At 45.5% G+C, this 26717-nt stretch overlaps 1 protein-coding gene across 1 annotated transcript in view; it reads left to right on the top strand.

The window, feature by feature from the left end:
- Positions 1-26717, top strand: part of RUNX3 (RUNX family transcription factor 3) — a 62852-nt gene that overhangs the window by 14336 nt on the left and 21799 nt on the right. Inside the window, exon 4 of the mRNA XM_073317732.1 lies at positions 24399-24563. Coding sequence (XP_073173833.1) covers positions 24399-24563 — 165 coding nt within the window. The remainder of the gene's footprint in view (positions 1-24398; positions 24564-26717) is intronic.

Here is a 26717-nt window from a genome sequence, read left to right as displayed (position 1 = left end):
CTGGTGTCACAACATGCATTTTTTGCATCGTGTGATCACATTGTGTCATGAAGAATCATGACTGGGCAGAAAAAACGTCCCGTTTAGATTTTTTTTTTTTCAGTTGAAAATTCTATTCTTAGGGAAACTCCTTCCTCCTGGTATGAGTTAGACGACCCATGTGTCATTGACTTTTTTGTTTGTGTTTGTTTGGGAGCAGCTGAGACGTTTGACATTTTTTTACTTTTGTAAAATGTCATCAGAATTGCCAACCGCCACCCAAACACTCCAAGTGGGGAGGGGCGGGTCACATTAAGAACAGTTCACACCGCAGCAGGAGGCTGGAGCAAACTCTCCCCAAAAGCCACCAGCTGATCCCACTTCTGAGCAACCAAAACCCTCCCTCCTCACCTGGCACAGCTCCCTTCAGCATCCACTGCCAGCCCCACAGATGTTAAACATCTGTAGGTTAGCTCTTCTCCAAGAGGCAAGCAAAGTTGCTTCCTTGGGGTCGGGTACATGCAAGGGCCTTGTGAATGAATACTTGATTTTCCCTTTGGGGATATGGAGATGATTAAGCCCCGCCCCCTTTCCTTATTGTCTTATAGTGTGAGACACTGGCCTTCAGAGTGGATTCAGCAATGTGAGGGTACCCCCTAATCCCACTTCACCCGAGCCATGAGTCATCGGCCTGAAGCATAGGCCGTAGGTGGAGCTTTACATACAATGGGTGCTCATGCTGTCACCTGTGTAAAACAAATCAATTCACCAGGTTACATGGCTATAACTGAAGGTAGAAAAGGGGCCCACATCTAATCCTCACAGCCTGCCCTTTGTGGTAGATGAGTACCATCACCCCCCTTTTAGGGGGGCAGAAACTGAAAACCAGCTTCCCGCTCTTAGTTATGCATGCTCAACCCCAACTGACTTCAGTGGGCATGCACATGTGTCACCAAGCTTGGCCTGGTGACGTTAAGTGATTTGCTCAAGGTCACACAGGAAGTCGGTTTCAGAGCAGGGTTAGCGTCTAGGTGCTTTAGTCTCCCAGTTGCCTGTCCACTAGCCTCCACTGTTCTTGAGAACTCTGCCCCTGAGCTATAAGAGTTGGCGCAGGCTTTCCACAGCACGATGGTTGGTGGTGGTTATTATTTACCAGCATTGCAGTAGTGCCTAGAGCCCTGTCCAAAGTCACGTTCCAATTGTACATACACCGTATAAGCAACAACTCCTGCCCTGAAGCGTTTACAATCTAAATAGACATGGCAGAGAAAGGAGGGGAGAAAGTAAGTGTTATTATGCCCATTTTACAGGCGAGGCACTGTGATGCAGAGAGATTAAATGACTCGCCCTGGGTCACAAAAGAACCAATAATTTAACAACTAGCTGGCTAGAAAATGGAAATTCCATTCGGCAGGAAATGCCGACATTTCAGAATCTGTTTTTGTTCCGAGTTGGAGTGAAAAGCTGACATTTCCTGTGGAATGAAAGTTAAAAAAAAAAAAAGCCAATTTGGACCTTTTTTTAATAGTGGCAAATCATGCTGAATCATTCTAATATTAAATATTGTATACGTAAATATCCTATCATCTTAATATTGGGATATAATTTAAAAGTCTAACCAAAATGAGAAATGAAATGGTTTGACTTTATATACAAAAAATTTCAACGTTATCGAACCGGGAAAGCTGGAATGATTCATTTTGACCTTTTCCCATCAAAAATTCCATTTTCTGACAGAAAACTGTTCCCCTGAAAATTTTTCAGCTCTATTTCTATTTCTGTTTCTATTTCTATGAAATTCAATAAGGACAAATGCAAAGTACTCCACTTAGGAAGGAACAATCAGTTGCACACATACAAACTGGGCAATGACTGCCTAGGAAGGCGTACTGCAGAAAGAGATCTGGGGGTCATAGTGGATCACAAGCTAAATATGAGTCAACAGTGTAACGCTGTTGCAAAAAAAGCAAACATCATTCTGGGATGTACTAGCAGGAGTATTGTAAGCAAGACACAAGAAGTAATTCTTCCGCTCTAGTCCGCGCTGATTAGGCCTCAACTGGAGTATTTCAGGAAAGATGTGGACAAATTGGAGAAAGTCCAGAGATGAGCAACAAAAATGATTAAAGGTCTAGAAAACATGACCTATGAGCGAAGATTGAAAAAAATTGGGTTTGTTTAGTCTGGAGAAGAGAAGACTGAGAGGGGACATGAGAACAGTTTTCAAGTACATAAAAGGTTGTTACAAGGAGGAGGGAGAAAAATTGTTCTTCTTAAATTCTGAGGATAGGACAAGAAGCAGTGGGCTTAAATTGCAGCAAGGGTGGTTTAGGTTGGACATTAGGAAAAACTTCCTCCCTGCCAGAGTGGTTAAACACTGGAATAAATTGCCTAGGGAGATGGTGGAATCTCCATCATGGGGGATTTTTAAGAGCAGGTTGGAAAAACACCTGTCAGGGATGGTCTAGATAATACTTAGTCGTGCCTTGAGTGCAGGGGACTGGACTAGATGACCTCTCAAGGTCCCTTCCAGTTCTATCATTCTATATGATTTACCACAGTTAGGTAGCTGTCCGTCATGCTGATCAACATTGTCTCATTGTTTCCCTGTGCTTCCCCATCTGTCGGTATCCACCTTTTGTCTCCTGCCTTATATTTTGGTTGTAAGCTCTTTGGGGCAGAGCCTGTCTTTGTGTTCTTTGCCTGTACAGCGCCTAGCACCATGGAGTCCTGTTCCATGACGGGCTCCTAGGCAATACGATCATACGAATGAATGCTAATCATAACCATTAATGGAGCCCATCGAACCCAGCTTTCCCAGAGACCGGCCCAGTGTCTTATCACAAGACCATCCTTCCTCCCGAACGGGGCTGGTAAAGAAACCCCGAGGAAGATTGACTTTTCCAGCCCTGAAAGGAGAACTTGAACAGGGACAAAGGGATTTGCCAAAGGTTTCTTCTGGGTAAGAAACCTTTGGCAAATCCCTTTGCAGCCAGTGCCTGTGTGATCTGATCATTGCTCCAGAGGAACAGGAGCAGGCAATGTTCAAAGCCTTCCCTATTTGCATCGTGAGGGCTAAGACAGCTCCAAGCGTCAAGCCTGTTTCTAATGTTTACAGTCACAGTTGGAAAACCTGTTTAAAATAGATGTTCTCCCTCCAGCCAAAAACCCGAGTAGACAAGTAAGCAGGCTACTGTAATGAGAAATGCACAAAAATGGCCCAGCCTATATATTCATCCCAGGGAAGACTCTTTGTGATCCATTGCTCATTCTAGGCTAATGTCGTCTGAGTGGCCATAATGTTATTTTAATGCATGAAGTTCATTTCTTTTCATTTAGTGGTTTGCTTTTCTGTTACTTATTAATTCTGGTCCAAAGGTAAAGGATTAAATGATATAAGAGGAAAATATGAAATCCTTCCAGCTCAGAATTCTGCTTCTGTAGAAGGATCTTTCCTCTAACACCCAGACTTCCAGCAGGTCTGTTGTAAAGTCCACAGGTCACGACTTCATTTATACCTACTGTGGGGCTATTAATAATCAGACATGTTGAAAGATGAAATGATTTCTGTCAATGTTGCAATACGTTTCCTTTGCAAATTCAATATTCATGATTACTTAATGAATTAATTAATATTGTGCCACTTTCCTTGTCCACTGGAGCACTGGCAGGAATGAACTCTCTCTTATTATGAACAAATTAATGCATAGTAATGGCTATTTGTGTAAAATGGGCCTGATTCAGTGATGATATTGTGCAGCTCCCACTGATTTAATATGTGGATGTAATACACCGACTTTGTGCTTGCGGTCATGTTTCTGTTAATGGCTTGTGATGGCCACTCTAATAGCCTGAGTCTTACATCACGTGCAGCTCCTGGCGTACAGGCCTGAGTAACATGTTGGGTTTTTAAGTCATGACATGATCTATGGAAAAGCTATTTTTAGAAGTTTGTGAAATTATTATTAGTTTCTCCCTTCTTCAACTAGTATGTTTGGATTCAGGTGGCTTAAGGCACTCTCTGTGGGTCAAGCTTTCGAACACTGTGAGGGGATTACAGAGCTATTCTGCTGACTCACCCCGGCAGCTGGATTAGATGGGTCACTTCAGCTCTGACTCAGGGCTATAGAAGGCAGAGAGGAACTCCGAGAGAGAGAGCTACAGGGATAGGAAATCCAGCTGGGAAAAGCCCCTTTGTTACTTCAATACCTATCTGTATGGCGGTGGAAGGGATCGGAGTGGGATCTCTGCTTAGCCAAGGCATTCTAGCCCTGCAGATGGATGGATATAGCACATAGCACCATAAACTTCTTAAATTCCTTAAATATCAGCACTCACTTGGGATGGTCTACATAACTAGTTTGTGACTTTGCCATCCCAAACCCATACCGATTAAAACCCTTTATATCACACCACCCCATCCTGCTGTATATTTATATCAAAGGCAGGCACGCCTCATTTCTTGCTGCCCACGCGCTCTGTATCTTATCTTATCTATCTCGGTTCTCATACCACACCCATTGTCATGAAATCTGAACACCTCACTGAGGTTTCTAGCTCCTTCTCCTTTGCCCATTCTTGCACATCTAAGGGCAGAATCCAGCCTGATACAGAAGGAGATTCGGGAACTGGTATAAAGGTCTCTTTTTAAAAAGAGCTATTGAAAGGTGTATTTTTTCTTTAAAAATTCTGCATGGCCCAGACTCTCCGAGTGGGAAGCTCAGCCCTTAAAGGCACCGTCCCCAAAACAGCATGGCCATTCCACTTTTCTAAAGAATATTCTTATCTGAGTCTTGTTCAGCAGTGATCCTCCGTGAGCCACATTAGGAGGGGGAACCATCCTGGGACTTATGTGGCTGCAAAGGGTTCTGGGATTTGGGTCACCGAAAGAAAGGCTTGGGAGATTTTTGGGTGCTGTAAAGTGGGGGATGTGGGTCGCATTGTACACAGCTGATGAAACAGTCCTTGTATATTGTAAAGCACGCAGTGTGAAGTTAACTACACGATTAGGTGAGAGGAAAAGCTTCAAAGCACAAATTCACCTGACCAATACATCATACAGAACGTTCTGGAGTAGGGGGATGTTTAGAGCCAGAGATGCTGGTTGGTCTTTTGAATAGAGATGAACCACGAAGTTTAGGGATGTTTGTATCCTGTTTTGGTTCCAGCTCCTACAAGGACAGTGCTTAATTTGTGCCAGGGCTGAGTCCCGGCACTTGTAGGCTTGGCTTTCATTACAAATGAAGCACTGCATAAAGTTCCGTGTTGGTGTATATCAGGCTAGCACTGTTGGCCTCATTAGATTTACACCAGCTGAGGAACTGGCCTGTAGAAGTGAGGTGAGAAGTTTGGACTTGGAGCTGCCTGGGAGCTGGGGGGAGGGGTTGGAGAAGAGCTTCATCCCTCTAAGTACTTGGTAGAGCTTTAATAGTGATGCACATAATTATCTGTTTTATTGAGCATGTGTCCACCCAGGATTCAGCATGAAACCTGGGAGAATTTTTCTGGGAAGCCCTAACAGGTTCTTAAGCCATGCCCATTTGCCTGCTGCAATTTTCACAGCTTCGCTGTCTCTTTGTGCAGGATTAGAACCCACGATTTTTGCAGCTCCAGGCTAGGCTGACAGGCCACCCGCCCTTCTTTGAGTCCCCACAATTCCAGGTCAGGTCCTGGGCAGGCTGTGTCCCTAGATGTTACAGACTGTTCTCATTTCTTTTTTTAAGAAAGAGGGGTTATATGTTTTTTCACTCTAACCTGAGAGAGTTTTTAAAAAATAACCCCCCCCACCCCTTTCCCAATCTATTAGCCCTTCTCACAAACGTTCCACCACATCGACAGGAAATGCTGAACGGAGACAAGGGCCATTGTTTTCTCCAGACCTTTCATCTCAATTTTGTTTTCTGAATCTGAGCTCAGCACTGATTCATTCCTGCTTGGTGTCTCTCCCGAGAGCACCTGATCCACAGCCCCTTGATGCTCTCTCCGTCGATTTCAGTGGGCTTTGGCTCCATCAGTTTCACACCATGTGGTTTTATGTTTGCTTTTGGTTACACCAGGAGAGCAAATGCCCTCCACCATGTCACATGGCACCTGCTTGCCAAACTCTGTTCGTGTTGCTAGTAAAGCCAGAGTTCGGCTTGGGGAGGTTATTAAAAGGCTCAGGCCTTGCAAAATAATTCTTTGACCAGCTTCATATTTTCATGCCTTAATGGCTTAAACACCATAACACATATGAAACGACTTGTTTAATAAATTGTAGGGTTGGTTGTTTCTTTGCCAGCTTTGGGCTTGTTTTTTTTTTTTTCTTTCTTTCAAGAAACGACAACAATTATCAAGTCTGGCCAAATTTCTGACTCCTCGGTAATTACTAGTAACAAAGAGCAGCTTTTCAGGGCTTCCTTTATTTGCACTGTGTAAAAAAAAAAAAAAGAAATGTTCCAATTACCTCTCAGAAATATGACTGCATGGGGGTCAAACAATTAAATTAAATGGTGCATGAATGCACTCATTACATTCCCCCCCCTTGGTAAACTGCACTTCGTTCAAGGCAAATTGCTAGCAGTTTTGAGAAACTAAGACCTGAGAGCCACACAATAGGTAGAGAAAATTTCTCAATGGGGCTGTTTACAGAACTCACAGTGCTTTAAGGAAGCTGTTCATTATTAGAATAGTTCTGCACTGTTTTCCACCACAGTATCAAACCTCCTCACATTGAATGAATGAAGTCTTGCTATACCCCTGGGAGGCAGGTTATTTTCCCCCAATTTACAGGTGGGGAAACTGAGTCACAGAGCAGAAGTGAGACTTGGGCCTGAGTTAGCAGCCACTGCCTTAACTGTAAGGCCACTTCTCCACACATGATGTTGCAGCTCTGATTAAAGACAACTGTGTTTTTTCCTCTCTTGAACCCATGTTAGACTTAATGGGCTGGATCCTCGGGTGATGTAAATCAGTGTAGCCCCATTGCAGTCAAAGCAGCTTCACTGACTTACACTGAGGTCTGGGTGACTATTGACTCACTGTGGCAGTCTTGCAAAAATAATTAAAACAAACCAGGCCAGTTATAAAATCTACCCACCCCTGGGTAGACTGGGATGATGACAATCTAATGATATTTTGCTTGCCCACCAGCCCAGGTGAAGCAAGCAAGTAGTATTTTGGGAGGGGCGATCGAAGGATATTTTTATCACGTTGACATGCATTGCGGGCAGATTTGCATAAATCCACAGCACACTTCCTCCTAAAGGAAAACAGAGTAATTTCTATAGTGATTTTATTAGAGTTGGAAGCAACTTTAGAACAGACACGGAACTCAATGCAGGGGACTGGACTACATGACCTCTCGAGGTCCCTTCCGGTCCTGCAATTCTATGATTCTCTCCCTGTAGCATCTGGGCTCAATACAGGGTAAACTGGTGCAATTCATGGCCTGTGTTACAAAGGATGTCCGACTAGATGATCCAATGGCTCCTTCTGGCCATAAATTCTATGATATGAACAATCTCTATACATCCCTGGGATGTGGGGAAAGTAATGTGGCTTATGAATGAACAGCTGAAAGTAGCTGCTTGGAGAATAAGAGGATTGTAGCAAAGAATCTAGGCCTGGGGGTCTGGGCAAGGGTTACTGGTTTGGGAAGCAAGGCCAGATTAACTCTCTTGTGGGCCCGGGGCTATTAGATTTTGTGGAGCCCCTGTATACAAGTCTTTTTCCTGGGAGGGAGTTTGGTGCAGGAGGGGTCTGGGGCAGGGGATTGGGGTGCAGGAGGGAGTGCGGGGTCTGGGAGGGAGTTTGGATGTAGGAGTGGGATTCTGATCTGGGGGAGGAAGGGGTGCAAGGTGCAGGCTCCGGCCGGGAGGTGCTTACCACAGATGGCTCATGGCTAGCAGCACAGCAGGGCTAAGGCAGGCTTAGCCCCACGCTGCTCCCGGAAGCGGCTAGCTCCTAGCACATCTCTGTGGCCCCTGGGAGGAGGGGGACAGCATGTATCCGTGAGCTGCCCACACCCGCAAGTGCTGCCCCCGTAGCTCCCATTGGCCAGTTTCCGGCGAATGGGAGCTATGAGGATGGTGCTGGGGGCGGGGGCAGTGCGTGGAGCAACCTCCCCCCACCCGCCAGGGGCCGCAGAGATGTGACAGCAGCCAGCTGCTTCTGGGAGCGGCGTAGGGCCACAGCATGCACGCATCCTGTCTGAGCACCCCGCTGCACCACGGGACGTCTAGCAGCCCAGAGTAGGAGGTCTCTGCCTGTGATTTATTTTTGCGGGGCCCTCCTTGACCTGGGGCCCTGGGCTGCAGCCCCTAAAGCCCCTACCTTAATCTGTCCTTGTTGGGAAGAGCAAGAACTTCCCTGAAGCTTCACTTGTGTTTAAACTAAACCTTGTTCTGAGATGCTCTTGTTTGTTTGTTTTCCCCACTCCTGATTTCTGGCTTGGGCTAGGTAGTGAAATACTGTGGGATAGACTGTCGTCACTGTAATATTTTTGCATGCAGCATATTATTCAATCACTAGATGTCTCTATATGCTGTATGGAGTTCTAGACAGGGTGTGGTTCCTGGTAAACAAGGGAGACAAAGCTGGAACTCAAGCCATGTGGAAGAAGCCTGCTTTGTGGCTTCTGTCTGTTTTCTTTAATAATAGCCTCCTGTTTAGGGTAGACTGTGATCCCGTGTATTGTGTTATGCATGAGCTTGCCAGCCTCTCTTTTCCAGCCAAAGAGATCCTAGTCTGAAAGCTTATTCCGAACCAAGCTGGAGTCTGTGGAAAGGCCAGGAACTCACTCACAGTTTCCTGCAAATTGTCCCCCCATCACACCCCACACAGGAGTGGGGAGGGAATGGTACCTACAAAACCTGTGGATGTCCTGAGATCCATGGGGGGAATCCAGTGGTGCCCTAGGGCCTTTGCTTTACTCTATGGACCTATCACCTCCCCTGTCCACAGAAGCATGGTTCCTCCAGCTGCCCCAGCTACTGCTCCATCACCCCTGTCTGGGAGCAGGGGTTGTTATCAATGTGCTGAGTGGGATTTTGTGAAAGATGATACTAATAAGAGCGGCTTGGCTTTTCCACAAGGAAATATCTGCTTGTTTGAAGATATTGTTTGAAGGGGCCACAGAGAACAGTCCTTGCCCAGCCCAGCTGTGGATACCCTTGATCTGTGCGGCCCCAAATCCATGGACTTGGGGTGGATCCGGAGGAGGGAGAGAGGATGCTGTCGTGCCAGTTGCTTCCCCAGTTGCTTTCCGCCCGGTTTAACGCCTTCCTGTTGGTGTCAGTGGTGGGGCGAAGATGGGTCTTTCTGCTGAACACACCCAGCTGTTCGTGTTATGCCCATAATCCATGTACAGCGTAGAACCATAGCGTGATAACCAGGAGCATTTGCTGCCACTTTCACCCGAGGAAATTTTATGCCACGTTGGTACCGTACCAGAAGACGGGATAATTAATACAGGAGGGGGCTGCTTCTCGGAAGCCTGATTTCAGACTCAGGATACAGGATGTATTGTGCCAGGGCAGTACATTTCAAGATCTTTATCTTGGCAAAAAAATAGTTTCTCAAGGGGATGAATTAAACTTGAACTTGAGATGTTTATGTATAATGTAGAGCAGGCTAGTTGCTGAAATGCTCCCCCGGGGTTATAGTTTGGGGTATTATTAGGGGTTTTCTTTTTCTTCGTACCCTGAGCCAGAGAAAAACATTCCCCAGTTTGGACGAGAATTGTGAAAAACGGGAAATGGGGGGGGGAGGGGGGAATCAAACAAACAAAATGAAATTGAACGAAATGACTGAACTCTTCATTTCGCAGGCGGCTCTTTGTGGATAGAAAATTGCTACAATTGGTTCTAATTTAAAGTATGTAAATTATTTAAAAATATGCTGATTTATCATTTGTTGGGACCCATCCTCTTCTCAGGGGAGGATGAAAAGGAAGCCTTGAATAACAGATGCTAGCTTCCCTGTTAATTCTTAACTCTGGGAGGTTCTCAGCTACGCTGGTGAAGGATGTTAGGAGAGAACGTTGCGATTCTCATTTCTTACCCAAGCAAAGCATCTGTTGAAGAGAGCTGGGCCTGAAGTAGTTTTCCCATCTTGCAAGATTTTTTGAGATTTGGAAATTTTTTCACCCTCTCTAATCAGAACAAAAAGCTCGAAAATTTTCACCAACTGACAAGCCAAAAAAAAAAAAAAATAAAATTCATTTGGGTCAATCGCAATGTTTCATTTAGAATTCGATGTTTCATTTCTTATTTCAAACTTTTTCTTTTTTAACCTTTTCTTGATGCCACATTTACTAAAATTTCTAAGCAAAAAGTCCTTTCTCACTCCAGCCCTCCCCCCTCCCCCAACTTTTGCTTTAGAAAGGACATTTTGACAATTATGAAACCTTTTCCCAGAAATGGTTGGAGCTGGGAGATTTGTCAGAACTGACCCTGTTTCACAAACAAGTTTTGGATTTGACGATTTGGCATTTTTCAGCAAAAAAACCCAACAACAGTTCTCCAGAAAAATTCCTGACCAGCTATACTACTGAAGACCTGCTGTTACTCTTTGTCCGCCACTGAAATGCGGTCATCTCTGGGGTGTAACACAATATTATCATAGAATATCAGGGTTGGAAGGGAACTCAGGAGGTCATCTAGTCCAACCCCTGGCTCAAAGCAGGCCCAATCCCCAATTTTTGCCCCAGATGGCCCCCTCAAGGATTGAACTCACAACCCTGGGTTTTAGCAGGTCAATGCTCAAACCACTGAGCTATGGCTCAACAGTTCATTGTAGCACTACACCACGGTGTGGGACAGAGGAATAATTTGTCAGAATGGCAGAGAGACTTTAGAGTAGTTGAATCTAAAAATGTAGATTGAAATTTGGCTAGAGGCTTTTTCACATGGTCAGCAGCTCAGTTTGACAGCTCTCCTGAATGACGGGACCCCAGCAGCATAGTGCCCCCTAGAGTCCTGCTGCGGCACTGATCTCACACTGACCCTAAGGTGCATAGATTTCTGCGTAGCAGCCTTGTTAGTCTGTATCCGCAAAAAGAACAGGAGGACTTGTGGCACCTTCGAGACTAACAAATTTATTAGAGCATGAGCTTTCCTGGGCTACGTCTGCATCTGCCAGATTGCACAGTAGCACTAGCCCTGCTGTGTTTAGGGCTCTCCATATCCATGCATATTGGGGACAGGATCATTGTTATGCCCATTTTAAACAAAATCCATGGCAATCATTCTGTTGCCCATCTTTAACAGCTACTGACCTATGCCCCTTTCTCTGGGGATTCGCGTTGTAGCTTAGGCAGTGCTGAATTCACAGGCCACTGGTAATGGTTTTCTTTTCATTAATTTTTTAAGTCGTATTTTGCTTTATTTAATAACTAAAATCTGTCCAGAGTAAACAGCCTTTACAGTCTTTCTGTGTACCAGGGAGCATTCTTTATGAATGTAATGCATTACAGAGCACATTCTCGCCAACTGGGGGAAAAGTCGGGTGCTTTTTGTAACAGTAGTTCCCAATCACTGGTAAATGAACAGGGACTTCAGGCTTTTCTGTCTGAGTCTCTAGACTCCTCCGCTCCACCTTAACAAACATAATAACTGGAGCTGTCAAATGATTAAAAAAATGAATAGTGAGATTTTTTAAAAATCGCAATTCGTCACAGTTTTAATTGCACTGTTAAATAATAATAGAATACCGTTTATTTAAATGTTTTGGGATTTGAATATTTTCTACATTTTCAAATAGATTGGTTTCCGTTACAAGACAGAATACAAAGTGTACCGTGCTCACTTTATATTATTATTTTTTATTTCAAATATTTGCCCTGTAAAAAAGATAAAATAAATCGTATTTTTCAGTTCACCTCCTACAAGTACTGTAGTCCATTCTTCCATGTAGATGACGGGTTCTGCTTGATAACAATCCAAAGCAATGCGGACTGATGCACATTCATTTGCATCGTCTGAGTCAGATGCCACCAGCACAAGGTTGATTTTCTTTTTTGGTGGTTCAGGTTCTGCAGTTTCTGCCTTGGAGTGTTGCTCTTTTAAAACTTCTTACATCATGTTCCACCCCTCGTCCCTCTCAGATTTTGGAAGGCACTTCAGATTCTTAAACCTTGGGTCGAGTGCTGTAGCTATCTTTAGAAATCTCACATTGGTACCTTCTTTGAGTTCTGTCAGATCTGCAGTGAAAGTGTTCTAAAATTGAACAACATGTGCTGGGTCATCATCCAAGACTACTATAACATGAAATATATGACAGAATGCGTGTAAAACCACAGAGGAGGAGACCTGCAATTCTCCCCCAAGCAGTTCAGTCACAAATTTAATTAAACACATTTTTTTAACAAGTGTCATCAGCATAGAAGCATGTCCTCTGGAATGGTGGCCGAAGAATGAAGGGGCATATGAATGTTTAGCATATCTGACATGTAAATACCTTGCAACACCAGCTACAAAAGTGCCATGCGAACACCTGTTCTCACTTTCAGGTGACATTGTAAATAAAAAGTGGGCAACATTATCTCCCATAAATGTAAACAAAGTTGTATGTCTTAGCAATTGGTTGAACAAGAAGTAGGACTGAGTGGACTTGTAAGCTCTAAAGTTTTACAATGTTTTGTTTTTCAGAGCAGTTAAGTAACAAAAAAATCTACATTTGTAAGTTGCACTTTCACTAACGTGATTGCACTAGGGTACTTGTATGAGGTGAATTGAAAAATACTATTTCTTTTGTTTAATCTTTTTTACAATGCAAATATTTGTAATCAAAAATAGTAATATCAAGTAAGCACTGTACACTTTGTATTCTGTGTTGCAACTGAAATCAATATATTTGAAAACGTAGAAAAACATCCACAAATATTTATAATAAATTCCAATTGATATTCTATTATTGTTTAACAGTGAGATTAAAACTGCGATTCAATCGCAATTTATTTTTTAATCAAATTAATTTATTTTGAGTTAATTGCTTGAGTTAACAGCTATTAATTGACAGCCCTAATAATAACACCCCTTTCTTATAAAAGCGCCAAAATTTCCATGAAAAATGTTCAAGAAAAATGGTGGATTTTTTGCAATGGATGTTTTTCATGGGAACTTCTCTTATCAGGTTTCCAACTAACTCTAGTCAGAAGGCATGAAGTTCATGGACAGGGTTAGAATGCATAAAGAAAGGGGGAAGGTCTTTCTTGAAAAGTGACTGCATTTGACAGCCAAATCGGCTGCCTCAAAATGTCTTTACTAAGCAGTCGTGCTTCTTCTGGATGGAGGCCTGGAAGTTCCTTCCTCACGTCCCTGTCCTGTTTGCTCTTTTAATGAAGACAAATGACGGGCAAAGAGAATGCTTGGACTGAGCTTTGCTGCCTTCTCCTCATGGTATTTGCATCAGATGCTGTGCGGTTGATGGGCTGCGTAGGAAACTTAAATAAAGAAACCCACAAAGGCCAAATCTGCTATCATGACACGCCCTAGCCACTAAATGTGCACTGCTTTAGGCCCTGATCCAGCAGAGTACTTAAGCATGTGCTTAAATTTAAGCATGTGTATAGTCCTATTTACTCCATTTGCTTAAATGAGTCATGCTGAAGTGTTTTGTTGAATAGGGGGTCTTACTGAGTAGCCGCTGTTACCATCTTGGGCATATCAACCTAAATGGGCTCTTTCTTCAACAGAGATATGCTGATTTACACCTGCTGAGGATCTGCAATTTGCGTTGTTGTGGACCTCAGTTACGGAATAAAGGTAGTGGCCTGGTTCTCCTCTTGAAAACAATGGTGTAAATCAGGAGTAACCGAAGTCAGAGGAGACTCTAGCTTAGGTTTCGGGAGCTTCCAGGTTAGCACAAAAGTTCTTGCAAATCAGTACTTGCTGGAAAGGACCATTCCTGCATTTGTAGTCCCATTGCTTCTGTGTTTCGATCCCAACGGGTGGGACTCAACCGTCGTGCGTGGCTGACCTGGACAATGCATTGTATTCCTACAGAGGTAATTTTGGACTGTTGTTGATACATGTAACTTGAGAAGTTCTGTTAGCTGCTATGGGCCTTTAATTTCTTATGTTTCTGAGTCCAGGCTCCATGCATATATATTCATTTAACCCGTTGTGGGCCTGACTCTGCAAGGTGCTGAGTTCCCTCCAGTTTTAAGGAAAGTTGAGGGCAATAACCTCAAGAAATGAGCCCTAAGTAACGAAATGCGAAGAGAAGTAGAGGGTAAGGCCAGAAGGGACCCCTTGATCATTCAGACTGATCTCCTGTATGTCACAGGCCACCAACACTACCCAGCACCTGCACACTACACCCAGCAACCAAAATTACAGCCACAGGAGACTAAATTATTATGTGCCACAAGCTAAGCACATGAGAGAGAGAAAGCTGGGCGCGACCTCAGAGCACTTGTTCAGTGGGTTCCAGATCCCAGCTTCAGCTGTGGCCAGGATAAACTGGTGGAGAAAATACTCCTTCCTGACCCCTGCAGGTGACCAGCTGTAGCCCCAGGGGTGAAAGTAACTTAAAGGATTTACCGGTACACCGGAGTCCTGAGTAGGCAGCTGGGAGCCCCAGGGGTCAGGGCAATTTAAAGGGCCTGGGGCTCTGGGCAGCGGAGCTCCAGGCCCTTTAAATCGGCAGGGCTCCGGCGGTGATTTAAAGGGCTGGGGCTCCCTGCAGCGGCAGGAGCCCCGGCCCTTTAAATCACTGCCTGAGCCTGGCTGCCGGAGCCCCGGGGTAGCAGCAGCAGGGCTCCGGCGGTGATTTAAAGGGCCCGGGGCTCCCGCTGCTGCAGGGAGCCCTGAGCCCTTTAAATTGCCAGTCTGGGGAAGCCGGTCCGGTCCGGCACGGCGTACTGGCTCTTGCCGGTACGCCGGACCGGACCAGCTTACTTCCACCTCTGTGTAGCCCTGAAGCATGAGATTTTAGGAATGTCAGACATACACCGGAAGAGACTGTCAGAGCTGCTCTTCACCATAAGCAAGACTGCTGTACAGCCCCTCTCAGAAATTTATCCAGCTCTCTCTTAAAACTAATGACGGTATTTGCCCCCAAAGCTCCTATTGGGAGTCTGTTCTTGCGCCTCATTCCTCTGATGGTGAGAAACCTTCTTCTAATTTCCAGCCTAAAGGTGTTCATGCCCCGTTTACACCCATCTGTGCGTGTGCCATCATTATCTTTTAACATAACATTTCACCCAGCCTGGTGCTTACCCCCGATGTATTTATAGAAAGCGATTAGATTCCCCTCTCAGCCTTTGTTCTGGCTAAACGGGCCAAGCTCTTTTAATCTCTTTTCATAAGACAGGCCCTCCAGTCCGCAGTCATTCTAGGAGCTTGTCTCTGGACCTGTTCCACTTGGAATGCCTCTTTCTTGAACATGGGTGACCAGAACGGTACCCAGTATTCCAGATGAGGTCTTACCAGTTCCTCGCTCATACATCCGAGATCCCATTTGCCTTTTTTGGAGGTGCGTTGCATTGAGAGAAGTGCAGTCTAGTGTTTAGGGCCCTTGATTAAGTGTTAGGACTCTTGGGTTCTGTTCCCAGCTCTCCCACTGACTGGTTATGTGACCATGGGCCTCAGCTTCTCCACCTGCTAAATGGGCATAATCATATTTGCTTACCACAGTTAAGTTAGTTTTTTGTAGTGTGCTTTGAGATCTTTGTGTGACAGGAGCTCTACAGGTACAAAGGTTTATTATTTCTATGCTCAGTGCTACTGGGCCTCTTCTGAACGTGTATTGTACTGGTCCTGGGTGTAATCTCAGTTTTAACAGAAATATTGAAAGACCATGTTACGGGCTCCAGTGATTTCACCCCTCTAGGTATTTCATTTGCTGCGTGCAGTCCATGTAGTAAATCCCAGCTTCCCTTTTAGAATCACTAGCATATAACTAAAATGATTTCACTTAAAATTACCATCCTAAGCAACACACTACAACAGAACGAGAGAGAAGAAACAATGTCAGTTGTGCAGTACAAAACCATCTTTCTATGGAATCCATCTGATTGCAACACTTCCCGCTTGAAAGCCTTTTGGAAACCCACAGCCAAGATCCTCAGCTGGCGTGATTTGGCATAGCTGACCTACTCCATCAGACAACCTGTCCTAATATTCTGTTAAGGAGGGATTTAAAGGAACACAAGGTGGTGACTTGACACATTTAGGCTAAGTCTGCACTCACGCTTTTGTCGGTAAAATTTTTGTCGGTCAGGGGGTGTGAAAAAAACCCACCCCGATCAACAAAAGTTTCACCCACAAAAGCACCAGTGTGAACAGCGCTGGGTCAGCGGGAGATGCTCTCCTGCTGACATAGCTACTGCTGCTCGTTAGGGATGGTTTAATTCATAGACTATCAGGGTTGGAAGGGACCTCAGGAGCTCATCTAGTCCAACCCCCTACTCAAAGCAGGACCAATCCCCAATTTTTGCCCTAGATCCCTAAATAGATCCCCTAGATCCCTCAAGGATTGAACTCACAACCCTGGGTTTAGCAGGCCAATGCTCAAACCACTGAGCTATCCCTCCCCCAATTATCCCTCCCCCAATTATGCCAGCAGGAGAGCACTGTGCCACTGTAAGGTCCATAGCGTAGACATAGCCTTTGATGAGAAGATTTCCCATGCCAGGGGGAGAACGCAGAGGTACTTGAGGGAGAAGCCTACAAGCAAGACTGGTGTCACTGATGAGCGAGGAGAGGGGTCGATGGTTCAATAAGACCAGGTCTGAATTTGACCCAACGTCTCTGTGCCTTGGTTTACCCATCAGGGTATTTACTTACCTACGTCTCAGAGGGTGTTGTGAGAATGTAATGAACGCACTGGGATGCCCCCAAAATGAAGGCTGGTGTAGAATTGAAGGGAATTATTCAGGCCTATTTGGGAACGTGTCTCCTAAATTACTAATAAGGTTATCCCGGCTTACGTTTGGCAGGATTAGCAAATCTGAGAGGATAATGTGAAAATGCAGAAGAAAAAAGGTCGCTGCTAAAAGAAAGGTTTCATTTCGGGGAATACAGCAGCTCAAGTGCCTGTGCTATCAAACAAAACCACAAGAGCATCACAGATCTCAGGGCTGCACCACGTCCCTTGTGCTTCCAAGAGTGTAGCAGTTTGACCAATAACTTCAAATGATGTGGCAGAGAAAGGAAGAGAATTTGACTCAGAGTGCGATTAAGTTGTTCCCAGGGCCCTGCTTTTCCACTGCAGGATACCAGAGGCCCCCTTTGAAACCAACTGGAGAGAAATTGTATTCGGTAGAGGAAGGTGCTTCAAAATGATTTTGTGTTATTTTGTGTTCCTCTTTCCCATGAATCAATACCACGCAGAGAGGGGTGCAGATAAGGTGTCAAATCCCTGGGGCTCCCCACCTGCCTCTCTTCTTCGTCCCATAAAGACCAGGATCAAGGAATCGCGTGGGTTAGGAAGCAGAGATGCTGTAGACGCCGCCTGCAGGTTCCGATGGCACAGCAGGGGTATGGCCAGCGGGTCTGTGAACTGCACAGATCCGCCTGATCCCAGCCTCCTATGTGGGAGTGCACCTCGAAGGCAGCCTCTGGGCTGCTGGAGCTACTGGGCAGGTGTTCTGTGCTCTGCCCAGACTGAAGGTGGAGGTTCCCATTCGTCACACCACCCACATAGTTCCCCCGGCAAAGTGCTTTTATTCTGACTTGCGTCATCAGTCGATGGGACTGAGACTCTTAAGTGTCTAAATCCCTTCTGAACATGGAATGTCACTTAGGCCCTTTTGAAAATAGCAGCCTAGGTGGACACACAGGCACCTGCAGCAGGGACCTGTTTTTTCAGGGTATTAAATAGGTTTTTGGATCTGAGGAGATAGACTAAAACACCGCCAGCACAAAACCAGCCAGAAGAGTCTGCTCCATAAACAGCCACATCAGTCAGCCCGGTGGGGGCGGGGAAGGGTGGAAGGAGCAGAGAAAGAGTTAAAGGGCTTCCCAACCACGAAAGGAGAGTAAGGCGGCGACGGACCAGTCGGCTGGTTTTAAATTCAGCTAATCAGCACCAGGCCGTGTATAATGAACATCTCTCCCACTGTTCTGAGTTCAGACAGTAAAGACCTACTGTAAATGCAACATATCTCTCTCTGCTCCCTGCCAGCTGGACTGGAGCCAATCTATTTCCTTCAAAAAGGGATATTTATTTTCATCCCTTTATAGGCAGCCATTCATCACAGACCACCACAGGCTAAAAAATCTTTATAAATTATCATCAACCTCTCCCTCCCGCCCTTCAATATTATTTTCCTTTGGTTGTTAAAGTCAGTGTAAATCTTCCGACAGATCAGGCGGGCTGAAGGGTGTTGCGACACTTTGCTCTTTCTTTCAAGGCTGGGAAAGGACAGTAGCGGCAGTGTCTTGAGAAGCCAGGAGGAAGCCAAAGCAAAGACTCGGCGTGACTGATTCGCTTTCCGAATGGCGTAAGCAAGCCAACTTCAAACATGTGCATAATCAGTTATCTGTGGTGGACTTTGTTAGGCCGGCGAAAAGACGGGTCCTTCCCTTCCCCCTCCCTTTAATGTCTGGGCTTCACTTTATAAAGCCAGCCCAAACAGCTTGCCATTCGCCATCCTGCACAGGTAGGCTGACAGGCAGAGCCCTAGCTGCAGATGTGTGAACGGCGGATGTGTGCTCCTTCCAACAGCAGATGCTATGGTCAAGGCTGAGTTCCAATTTCCGTTCTTTCCCTCCCGCAACTCTTTCGGTTGCTCATACTTTTCTCAGCGCGAGTCCTTGTAACGTGGCATCTCCCACGCTTCGTCTCAGCCCGCAGGTAAAAATCAGCAGTGCCATTTTTAATGGATAGGAGCGCGCAAATAAACTCTCTTTCGCCATCTGTCCTGATTGAGACTGTGGAGATCACATAACTCAGGCCCTATGGAGGAGGCTAGTCATTTCAAATCCAGCTTGTGTCTACACAGGACACACTGGGGACCTGATTGTATAGCTGGTGCTCAGCTCGAGGTGAAGTTCACACCCTGCAGAGGCCCAGCGCAACATCTGTGACCCACTGAAGGGGCTATATCAAGGTGTTAAGTGGGACATAAGCCTTGCAGTGGCTGTCTGCACAGGAATGAATTTCATCCATCGGTGACCACTTACCACGTGTAATAACGCCATTGAAATCAACAGAATGTCTCATAGAACAAGGAACTAACCAGGGTGGGTAAGAGAGGCAGAATCTGGTCCTTACTTTGCCATTTTCATGTCTAACCATTAGAATTTGCTGTTGGTATTTTAACAATGCCTTTGTTTAAGGGCATCTCAGATGAGAACACCTCTGATGGGGTTTCCTTCAGCGCAGTCTCCATTTAAGGATGGGTGAATTAAGAACTTTTCCACTGATGATGCTCCAGTTAAAGCCACTTCAGCTGAGGACAAGCTAGTTAAGGGGGCATTGCAAGTTAGCAGGATTTTTTTTCTTACCACCCCCTTCTTCTTAGCGGAAACCAGGCAAATGAAATGCAAAAGTCACGCGTGCCCCTCCCTTTCCTGAAAAAGCCAAACACCTTTAAGAGTTTACACTGACCAACTTCAGTGGTGACAAGTCTTTGCTTAGAAAAACTATCTCCCCCTGACCACCATCGCTGTGCAAGGGCCAATGTTGATGGGGAGGTCGCACTAAATGACTGTGACATCTGAATTCCAAAGTCACTGAGAGAAAAGAAAAGTTCCCTGCCCTTCACAATGATAGCTGCACCTACTGTTCGACTGGGGTGTGGGCCAAAACCCCTGAGCTGAGCATTCAAGCTTGGGGATGCATAGCTGTATTTTGCAAATGGCTCCTATCTTCCTAATGGGCCAGACCAAACACTGCAGAGCTGAACTCTGGAAGCGTTCAAAACCCGGATGGAGATTTTGGACCTGGGGATCTATTTCTACCTTTGGTCTAACACAGAGTCAAGTGCTAGCTAGGCTCTGCAGTCGCGCAGACACGTTCAAAACGATGGTGATTTGGCTCCTTAGCAATCTAGGGAAATGAGATGCTTGTGTAGAACCATGGGGAGACCCCACACAGGCACATGAAAAGTTCCAATCAGGGAGTTTCTGAAGCCTTGTCAGTTTCCAAAGTTCTAACAGAAAGAGAAGGGCCTATTTTGCCTTTGAAATGTTTTAATGCAGAAAGCATGTCTTTAAAGCATAGCTTTAAGGGCTACAGTTTCATTGGCTTATGTACAGTATTTCACTGTCGCCATTCCAAGGAAACACCCAGAACTTCCAACGTGCTTTTTATTATTGATCAGAGTGTCAGATTCACATCGATTCTTTCATATGGAAAATATTCAATGGAGTTGTTTTTGTTTGATGTAGTGATACTGATCTTAGTACATCAGTGATATAAGGTGACCTGTCATGGTTAATATCATGCTGCATGTCAAAGTTACCTGACTGGGAAACTGCATCTGTCTTTAAAAACTTCTTCCTTGTTGACAAGAGGCAGATCAAGTCAGTAGCTGTCTGTGTTTTGTTACATCAGGACTTAACATTTCCGTAAAGACATGAGTCACCATTTACTTGTATTTGTTTCAGAATGTGACTGCTAAGCTGGAGGAGAGACCGCTGGGTGACATCTGAGAGCAAAATGCTATAACCTTGCGGGCTATCTGGTGGCAAAAATACACCCCAGCAGTGCAGTGATGGGTTCCGTATGCAAAAGACTCAACACCTCTTGGGATTGGGTTCTTGGGACTTGAGCCAAGACTCTTAGAAGTCAATGGAAAGACTCTCACTGACTTCAATGGGCTTCAGACAAAGCCCAGAGTTTGCAGAGCTTGGAAACTATCTTCCTTTTCTTTAGGGTGCAGCAGTCATGTTAATTTGTCCGTGTGGGTTTCCTCTGTGTGTTGAGTGTGGTTTGATGGTGAAGGGCTTTAATACAATGAGCCGCTGCAGAAATCAAAAGCTGGGGACGTTCTCATGAAAGAAGCACATTAATAGTGACTCCGCTCTTGCATGACATAGTCTGACGTTCCCAGCTCTAGAGAAAAGTGACAGGAAGTCTCAGCAGCACAGGGTGTGCAAAAATCTGCTTGTTATTTGTGGAGGCTGGGTTTTTTTTTTAACTCATGTGCTTCTTTCTTCAATTTGTTTTGCACAGTTGGGCCCTGCCTATAGGAATGGCGCTAAGCCACCTTTGAAACCCTAGCTACAGGGTCAACAGGCCAAACAACAGAGTTGTATAACAGAGTTGGCTTCCATTCTGCTAAGTCACCGTGCTTTACCATTGTCAGTTTCATAGGGTAGATGGCCCCTTGGCTTCAATTTTTCAAAAGTGACTACTGATTTTAGGCACCTCCATCCGGGGGGGCTCAGCTCAAGACACCTTAAAGAGGCCAGGTTTGCAGAGAGCAGGTGCTCAGCACTGTCTGGAAATCAGTCCTTTTTAAGATGTTTAAGTGAGGAACCCAGAATCACTAGCCACTTCTAAAATACCAAAACAGGAGACTTCACTGCGTGCGCCACTCCCCCTGACAAGCGAGAGACCAAACGTGACAGATGTCAGTCTTGTTGCTTAATGCACAACTGGAAGCTGATGCCCACAGTATTTTGGTGGTGAGCATAGTATAAGGACCTGTGCAGATTAGAATAGAGCTTTTCTCACTTCCACATAGCTTGGAATCCATTTTTAACCATTTTTGCTTTCTGGTTCCCATTACTAGCCTGGTGGTGCTATGTTTGGGTCTGCAACACATCAGGAGAATGAGGGGGCAGAGAAAGAGAAGTGGGAAAGAGACATTGATTTAAAAAATGGAAATATTTTTATTCCTCTTGTTGTTATTTTGTTCCTATCCCTGATATGGATAAAACACCCACATGCCCCTTTTATGACAAATCTAAGGAGGGTCCTTCTGCCTTTCAATAGATTGGTGCCGTTCCCACTGATTTCAGAGGAAGTATCAGCAAATTTATTCATTGGCTGAATTTGGAGCTTTAAACTAGTCGACAGTGTCCCTTGGAATACGAGGTTTGAGTTCAATAACTATGATGAGCAATAAGAGATGTAGGACTATACATTTACAATGAGCTTTACAAAGTGAGGCTCCGATCTCACACTCAGACCCCAACAGGATCCTTCCCTCACCTACATGCTTGTGGAGATCCAGGCACAGGGCGACTGCAGAATGCAGACGTGAGTGAGATGAGACGAACCAATGCAAGATAGTGAGACAGTGGTCAGAAGATCTGTAAAGCGGAAGTGTGGGAACTACTTTCAGTCTACTTGGCTGTAAATTGTAACTTGAGATACTATAACCGTATGTGTGGGGGGAGGGAGGAGCAAATATGGAGCAGTTAATGTGGGGCCTTTAAGAGCTGAGTGTGTCCCTTTTTAAAAGCCAGCTGAAGTTGCATTTCGGTCCCTGTACATTATGTTATTTGGTTGCATCAGATAACGTGCAGCTGTGATCTGCAGTGAGTCAAAAATCCTCCCCTACTAACTCCTCGTGTTGCCTTCCCCTTTGTTGCCCCTCCTTTGAAACTGGGATAACGTGTTACCCATCTTCGCTTTGAGGTCCTTGGATGTGCTGCAGATGTGCGAAGTGTTGGTTCATCAGGCGGACTTGTATACTTCAGCCCGAGAGCGTGTGGAGTGTGCAGATGTAAATCTGAAACAACTCTGCTGGTTTCCCTGGAGTCACTCCAGGTGTGCGCTGGTGTAACTGAGATTGGAATCTGGCCCAGAGAGAGAGAGGACGTTTCATGTTGACTGAGACAGTCAAATGTGAAAATGGTGTGGCAAGTGCATTCCATGCTCCCTTTGCTTCAGGCTGACTGGCATCAATTGAATGATTATCCCCCTGCCCTAGCAGCCTCTGTCTGAGGATCTCAAAGTACTTTACAAGCATTCCTTGCTTGGTGCAGTACCTCAGTGAAGCAGCTGAACATTCTCCCCATTTTACAGATGAGAAAACTGAGGCCGAGAGCAGCACAGTGGATGTCCAAGATCGTGCACACAGTGACTGTGTCAAAGCCAGTTCTCCAGACTCCCACTGCTGTGGCTTAGCCATCACATCTTTCCTTCCTAGTTCTCTGTGAACAGTTTGACTCCTGGGGACTGCAGTGAAATACTCTGTCGTTTGTGCAATGAGCAAGGACAATGAAGATATTTTTAATTCAGCTTGTCCTTTACTTATTTCCCAGGCGTGTAGTGGCTGTGCCAAGAAATGGCATTTACAGTCATTTGCATCTGTTTCCATTTCTTTTCCCAAATGAATTAAGAGCCGTTGTAGGGCCTGGTGACTAGGGCAACATGGAGGGCATCAGGACTCAGGAGACCTGGCTTCCTGTTCTCAACCTGGCAGTCGGGGAGCTGGGTTTTGCAACCAGGAAGGTGGGGGTGGGGGCTGGACACGAGGGGAAATGGGTAGCAGGATCCTGGAGGGTTAGGAGCAGAGGGGGTGAAGGTAGAGCTTGGGGGCTGTAGCGGGGTGGTCACCTGCTTCTGCCCTGAAGGACTTGAAATCAGCCCTGGGAGAGGGCTGAGGCTGCAAGAGGGCTGCTGCTAGGGAAAGCAGCAGGCCTCGGCTGATTGGGGAAACAGCCACAGCTGAGGCCACTCCCCAATCAGGGCCCAGCTGGCCTTTATAAGAGGACATAGTCTTTCTCTAGATGTTGAGAGGGAGGGGCCACCTGGGGCCGGGCCGGGCCAGGCCAGGCCAGGCCAGGCCAGGCCAGGCTCGGCTCGGCTCGGCTCGGCTCGGCTCGGCTCGGCTCTCCTCTCCTCTCCTCTCCTCTCCTCTCCTGCAGTATGGTCCATGCCGAGGCCTCTGCGCGTGTGTTAATGCATGCAGGATGCACACTGTCTGCATTCTGCTGACACCTGTTAGCAGTTTGTTAACATGCCTTGATCTGGTCCTGTTTCAAAAAGGACTAGATCAAAGCACACTAAGGAACTGTGAAAGAGCGTCTCAGTGCCCACAGGTAGTTATTCTGCACCGTGACAGGCTAGTACGGGATAGCTCATGCTCCAACTTGCCTTGGATCTGCTGCCCTAGGCAACTGCCTAACTTGCCTATGCCTAGAGCGGCCTCTGTGTATAATATGCTGGAAAAGGCACCACACATACCACTAAAGGGGGCAGTCACCCCTTCCCCAGTCCCCATTAGCTCCGCCACTGACTGCTGGGTGACCTTGGGCAAGTCACTTCCTCTCCGCCCATGCCTCAGTTTCCCCTCTCACTCTTGCTGTTTAGATTGTAAACTCTTTGGGACAGGGACTGTCTCTTACTATGTGTCCGTACAGTGCCTAGCACGACAGGACCTGATCTCAGTTGGGGTCCTCTACATGCTACCGCAATACAAGTAATACGACCAAACTGTAACCTGTTGTACTAGTCTCACTTTTTATTGACAAGGGCTCTCTAGCCAAAGGGTAATTGATTACATCTCGGATTTTCTCACAATGTTTCAGGGCACAGACAAAAGCTAGAAGACCAAGCCAAGCCCTACACAGACCGCTATAGCGAACTGGAACGTCTGCGCCAGACTATGAGAGTTACCCCAACAACTCCCAACCCCCGAGGATCCCTGACCGCCCCAGGCCACTTTGGGTCACAGACTCAGACTCCAATACAAGGTAACCGGGTTGGGTTCATTAGCACTCACCTGCCTTGACACTTGAGTCCCTTAGGCTGACTTGGATAATGTGTCCCAGATTCTGCCAGGAATCTTCCTTGTGCAGTTCATGAGAGGTGGAATTTCTCTCCCTTTCCCCAACCTTGAGTGTGCCAGATGATGTATTAACCCTGCCCCCCATGTGGGAGGGGCCTAAGGTCCCCATGTGGGAGGGGTTAAACTGCTGTTGGGGAAATGGCAGGATTGAGAGTTCAGAAAGGAGACAGCAGGGGTCAAAAGAGGTTGAAACAGGAGGAGATCTCTCTCTCACTGCACCAGCCAAGTCAGAGGCGGCGCCTTCAGATGGGGTGGGGTCTGCACTCCCTCTAGCTCCCCTTTGAATTCTCTCATGATGGAAGGTCACATTAAATGAGAGAGGGCATCCAAGGTGTTTGCAAGTGAAAATGCACAAATCGCTACTTATGCCTATAGATAATTAACCTGGAGATGTCAGTGTGTTCTTCCAAGCATGCACAGGGTTCGGATTTCATTGCTAGATTGGGCTAAGCATTTGAAAATAGACTGTCCTGCATTGCAGCGACCCGTCCCCTGAGACTTGCTTGCTTAATGTTCTCGGTTTTTTTATCCCACCTCTTACTTCTGTGATTTATAATCACATCATTTTCTCCCAGTGGAAATTACATATAAAGTAATAAAAGGGTTGAATGAGAAACAAAATTAAATTTTCAGCTATAATTTTGTTACTTTTTTTTTCAAAATTCAAATTTTTGATGAAAAAATTGAAATTTCACATTTTCGTTTAGTGGGATAAATTTTTAAAAAGTCCCTAAATCCCGTTTTCAAAAGTGACTTAAGTTTTTAGGCCCAGACTCTAAAAATTAGTTAGGTGCCACACTCCCTTAGAAACCAATGGGAGTTAGGAGCCTACATATCTTTCAGGATCAGGGCTTTAGGAACCTACGTCGTTGACAGTCAATGAGACTTAGGCGGCTAAGTCACTTAAGCACCTTTGAAAATTATACCCCAGCTCCAAAGCAGGTAAATAACTACAACTAAAATTCAGTGAAAATTTTATTTAGATTCTTTTAATTGAAATTATCATTTTTTTTGACGAGCTCTCCTGGGAAATTTAATTAAGATTAGTATCGCCTATTAAAGGGATGCTGCCAACTCGTTTTACAACCATTGTTTAAGTTTTGTTTAGAGGAGGGAAATTTTAGAGACCTCATAGATATCGTGCTCTTTCATGATTTAAAAAGATTCACTTTATGCATATATATGTATTTTAAAAACTGACATGTTCCCCTGTTGAAAACCTACATAACGGTTTTGGGCAAGTGCCTGAGAATCAGGTAGTGATACTGACTCGAAATCAAAGTGAAACTGGCCAGGATAATTTCACTGAAATGCAAAAGGCCAAGCAACAACAGAAATGGTGAAAAGCCAATTAGGTGTGTAACATTCTTTCCTTTTTGATAATCTAAGGTATCAGGAACTTTAAAAAAATACAGGGGGGCAAATTCTGTGCCCAGTTACATGGCGTTACTGCAGTAAAGTTAACAGAGCTACTCTGGATTTGCCCCAGTGTAAGCAGGAGCTAAATCTGTTTTGTAACGTTTTATCTTGAGAGTGTCCTTTTGACTTAACACAAACTATAACCAATAATAATTATAAAGCCCCTCACAGACACACATGTGATTCACAACGATCGTAATTTTTGCCCAGGCCATTAGAACTCAACCCTGCCAAGAATAATAGAAGAGTTAACAGGCCTGTAATTTTTCTCATGTCTTGGCACGTTCTTAGGTAACACGTATAAGAAGACGATTCACTCTGAAGTGTAAAGAGATGACACAGGTTGGGAGGGCCAAGGGGGAGATGCTGGAAGCTATCTATGGTATTTAGACAGTTCCCATTGTCGTAGCAGCTCAGAATCTTCAAACTAGCCTCACAACACTGCTGTGTGGTAGGGCAGTGCCATTATTCCCATGGACTAGATGGGAAACAGGGGCACAGAGAGACTAAATGAGTTGCCCAAGGTCATACAGAGAATCAGTGGCAGAGCCAGCCTTTGACACCCCCCCCCCCACCCTCAGGTCTTCCCAGTCCTAGGCAAGCACCCTGACCACTGGGAAATCCTTCTTCTCTGGGATGC

Source organism: Lepidochelys kempii, chromosome 19, assembly GCF_965140265.1.
Source record: "Lepidochelys kempii isolate rLepKem1 chromosome 19, rLepKem1.hap2, whole genome shotgun sequence".
NCBI lineage: Eukaryota > Metazoa > Chordata > Testudines > Cheloniidae > Lepidochelys > Lepidochelys kempii.
This window is presented reverse-complemented; position numbering and strand designations above follow the sequence as displayed.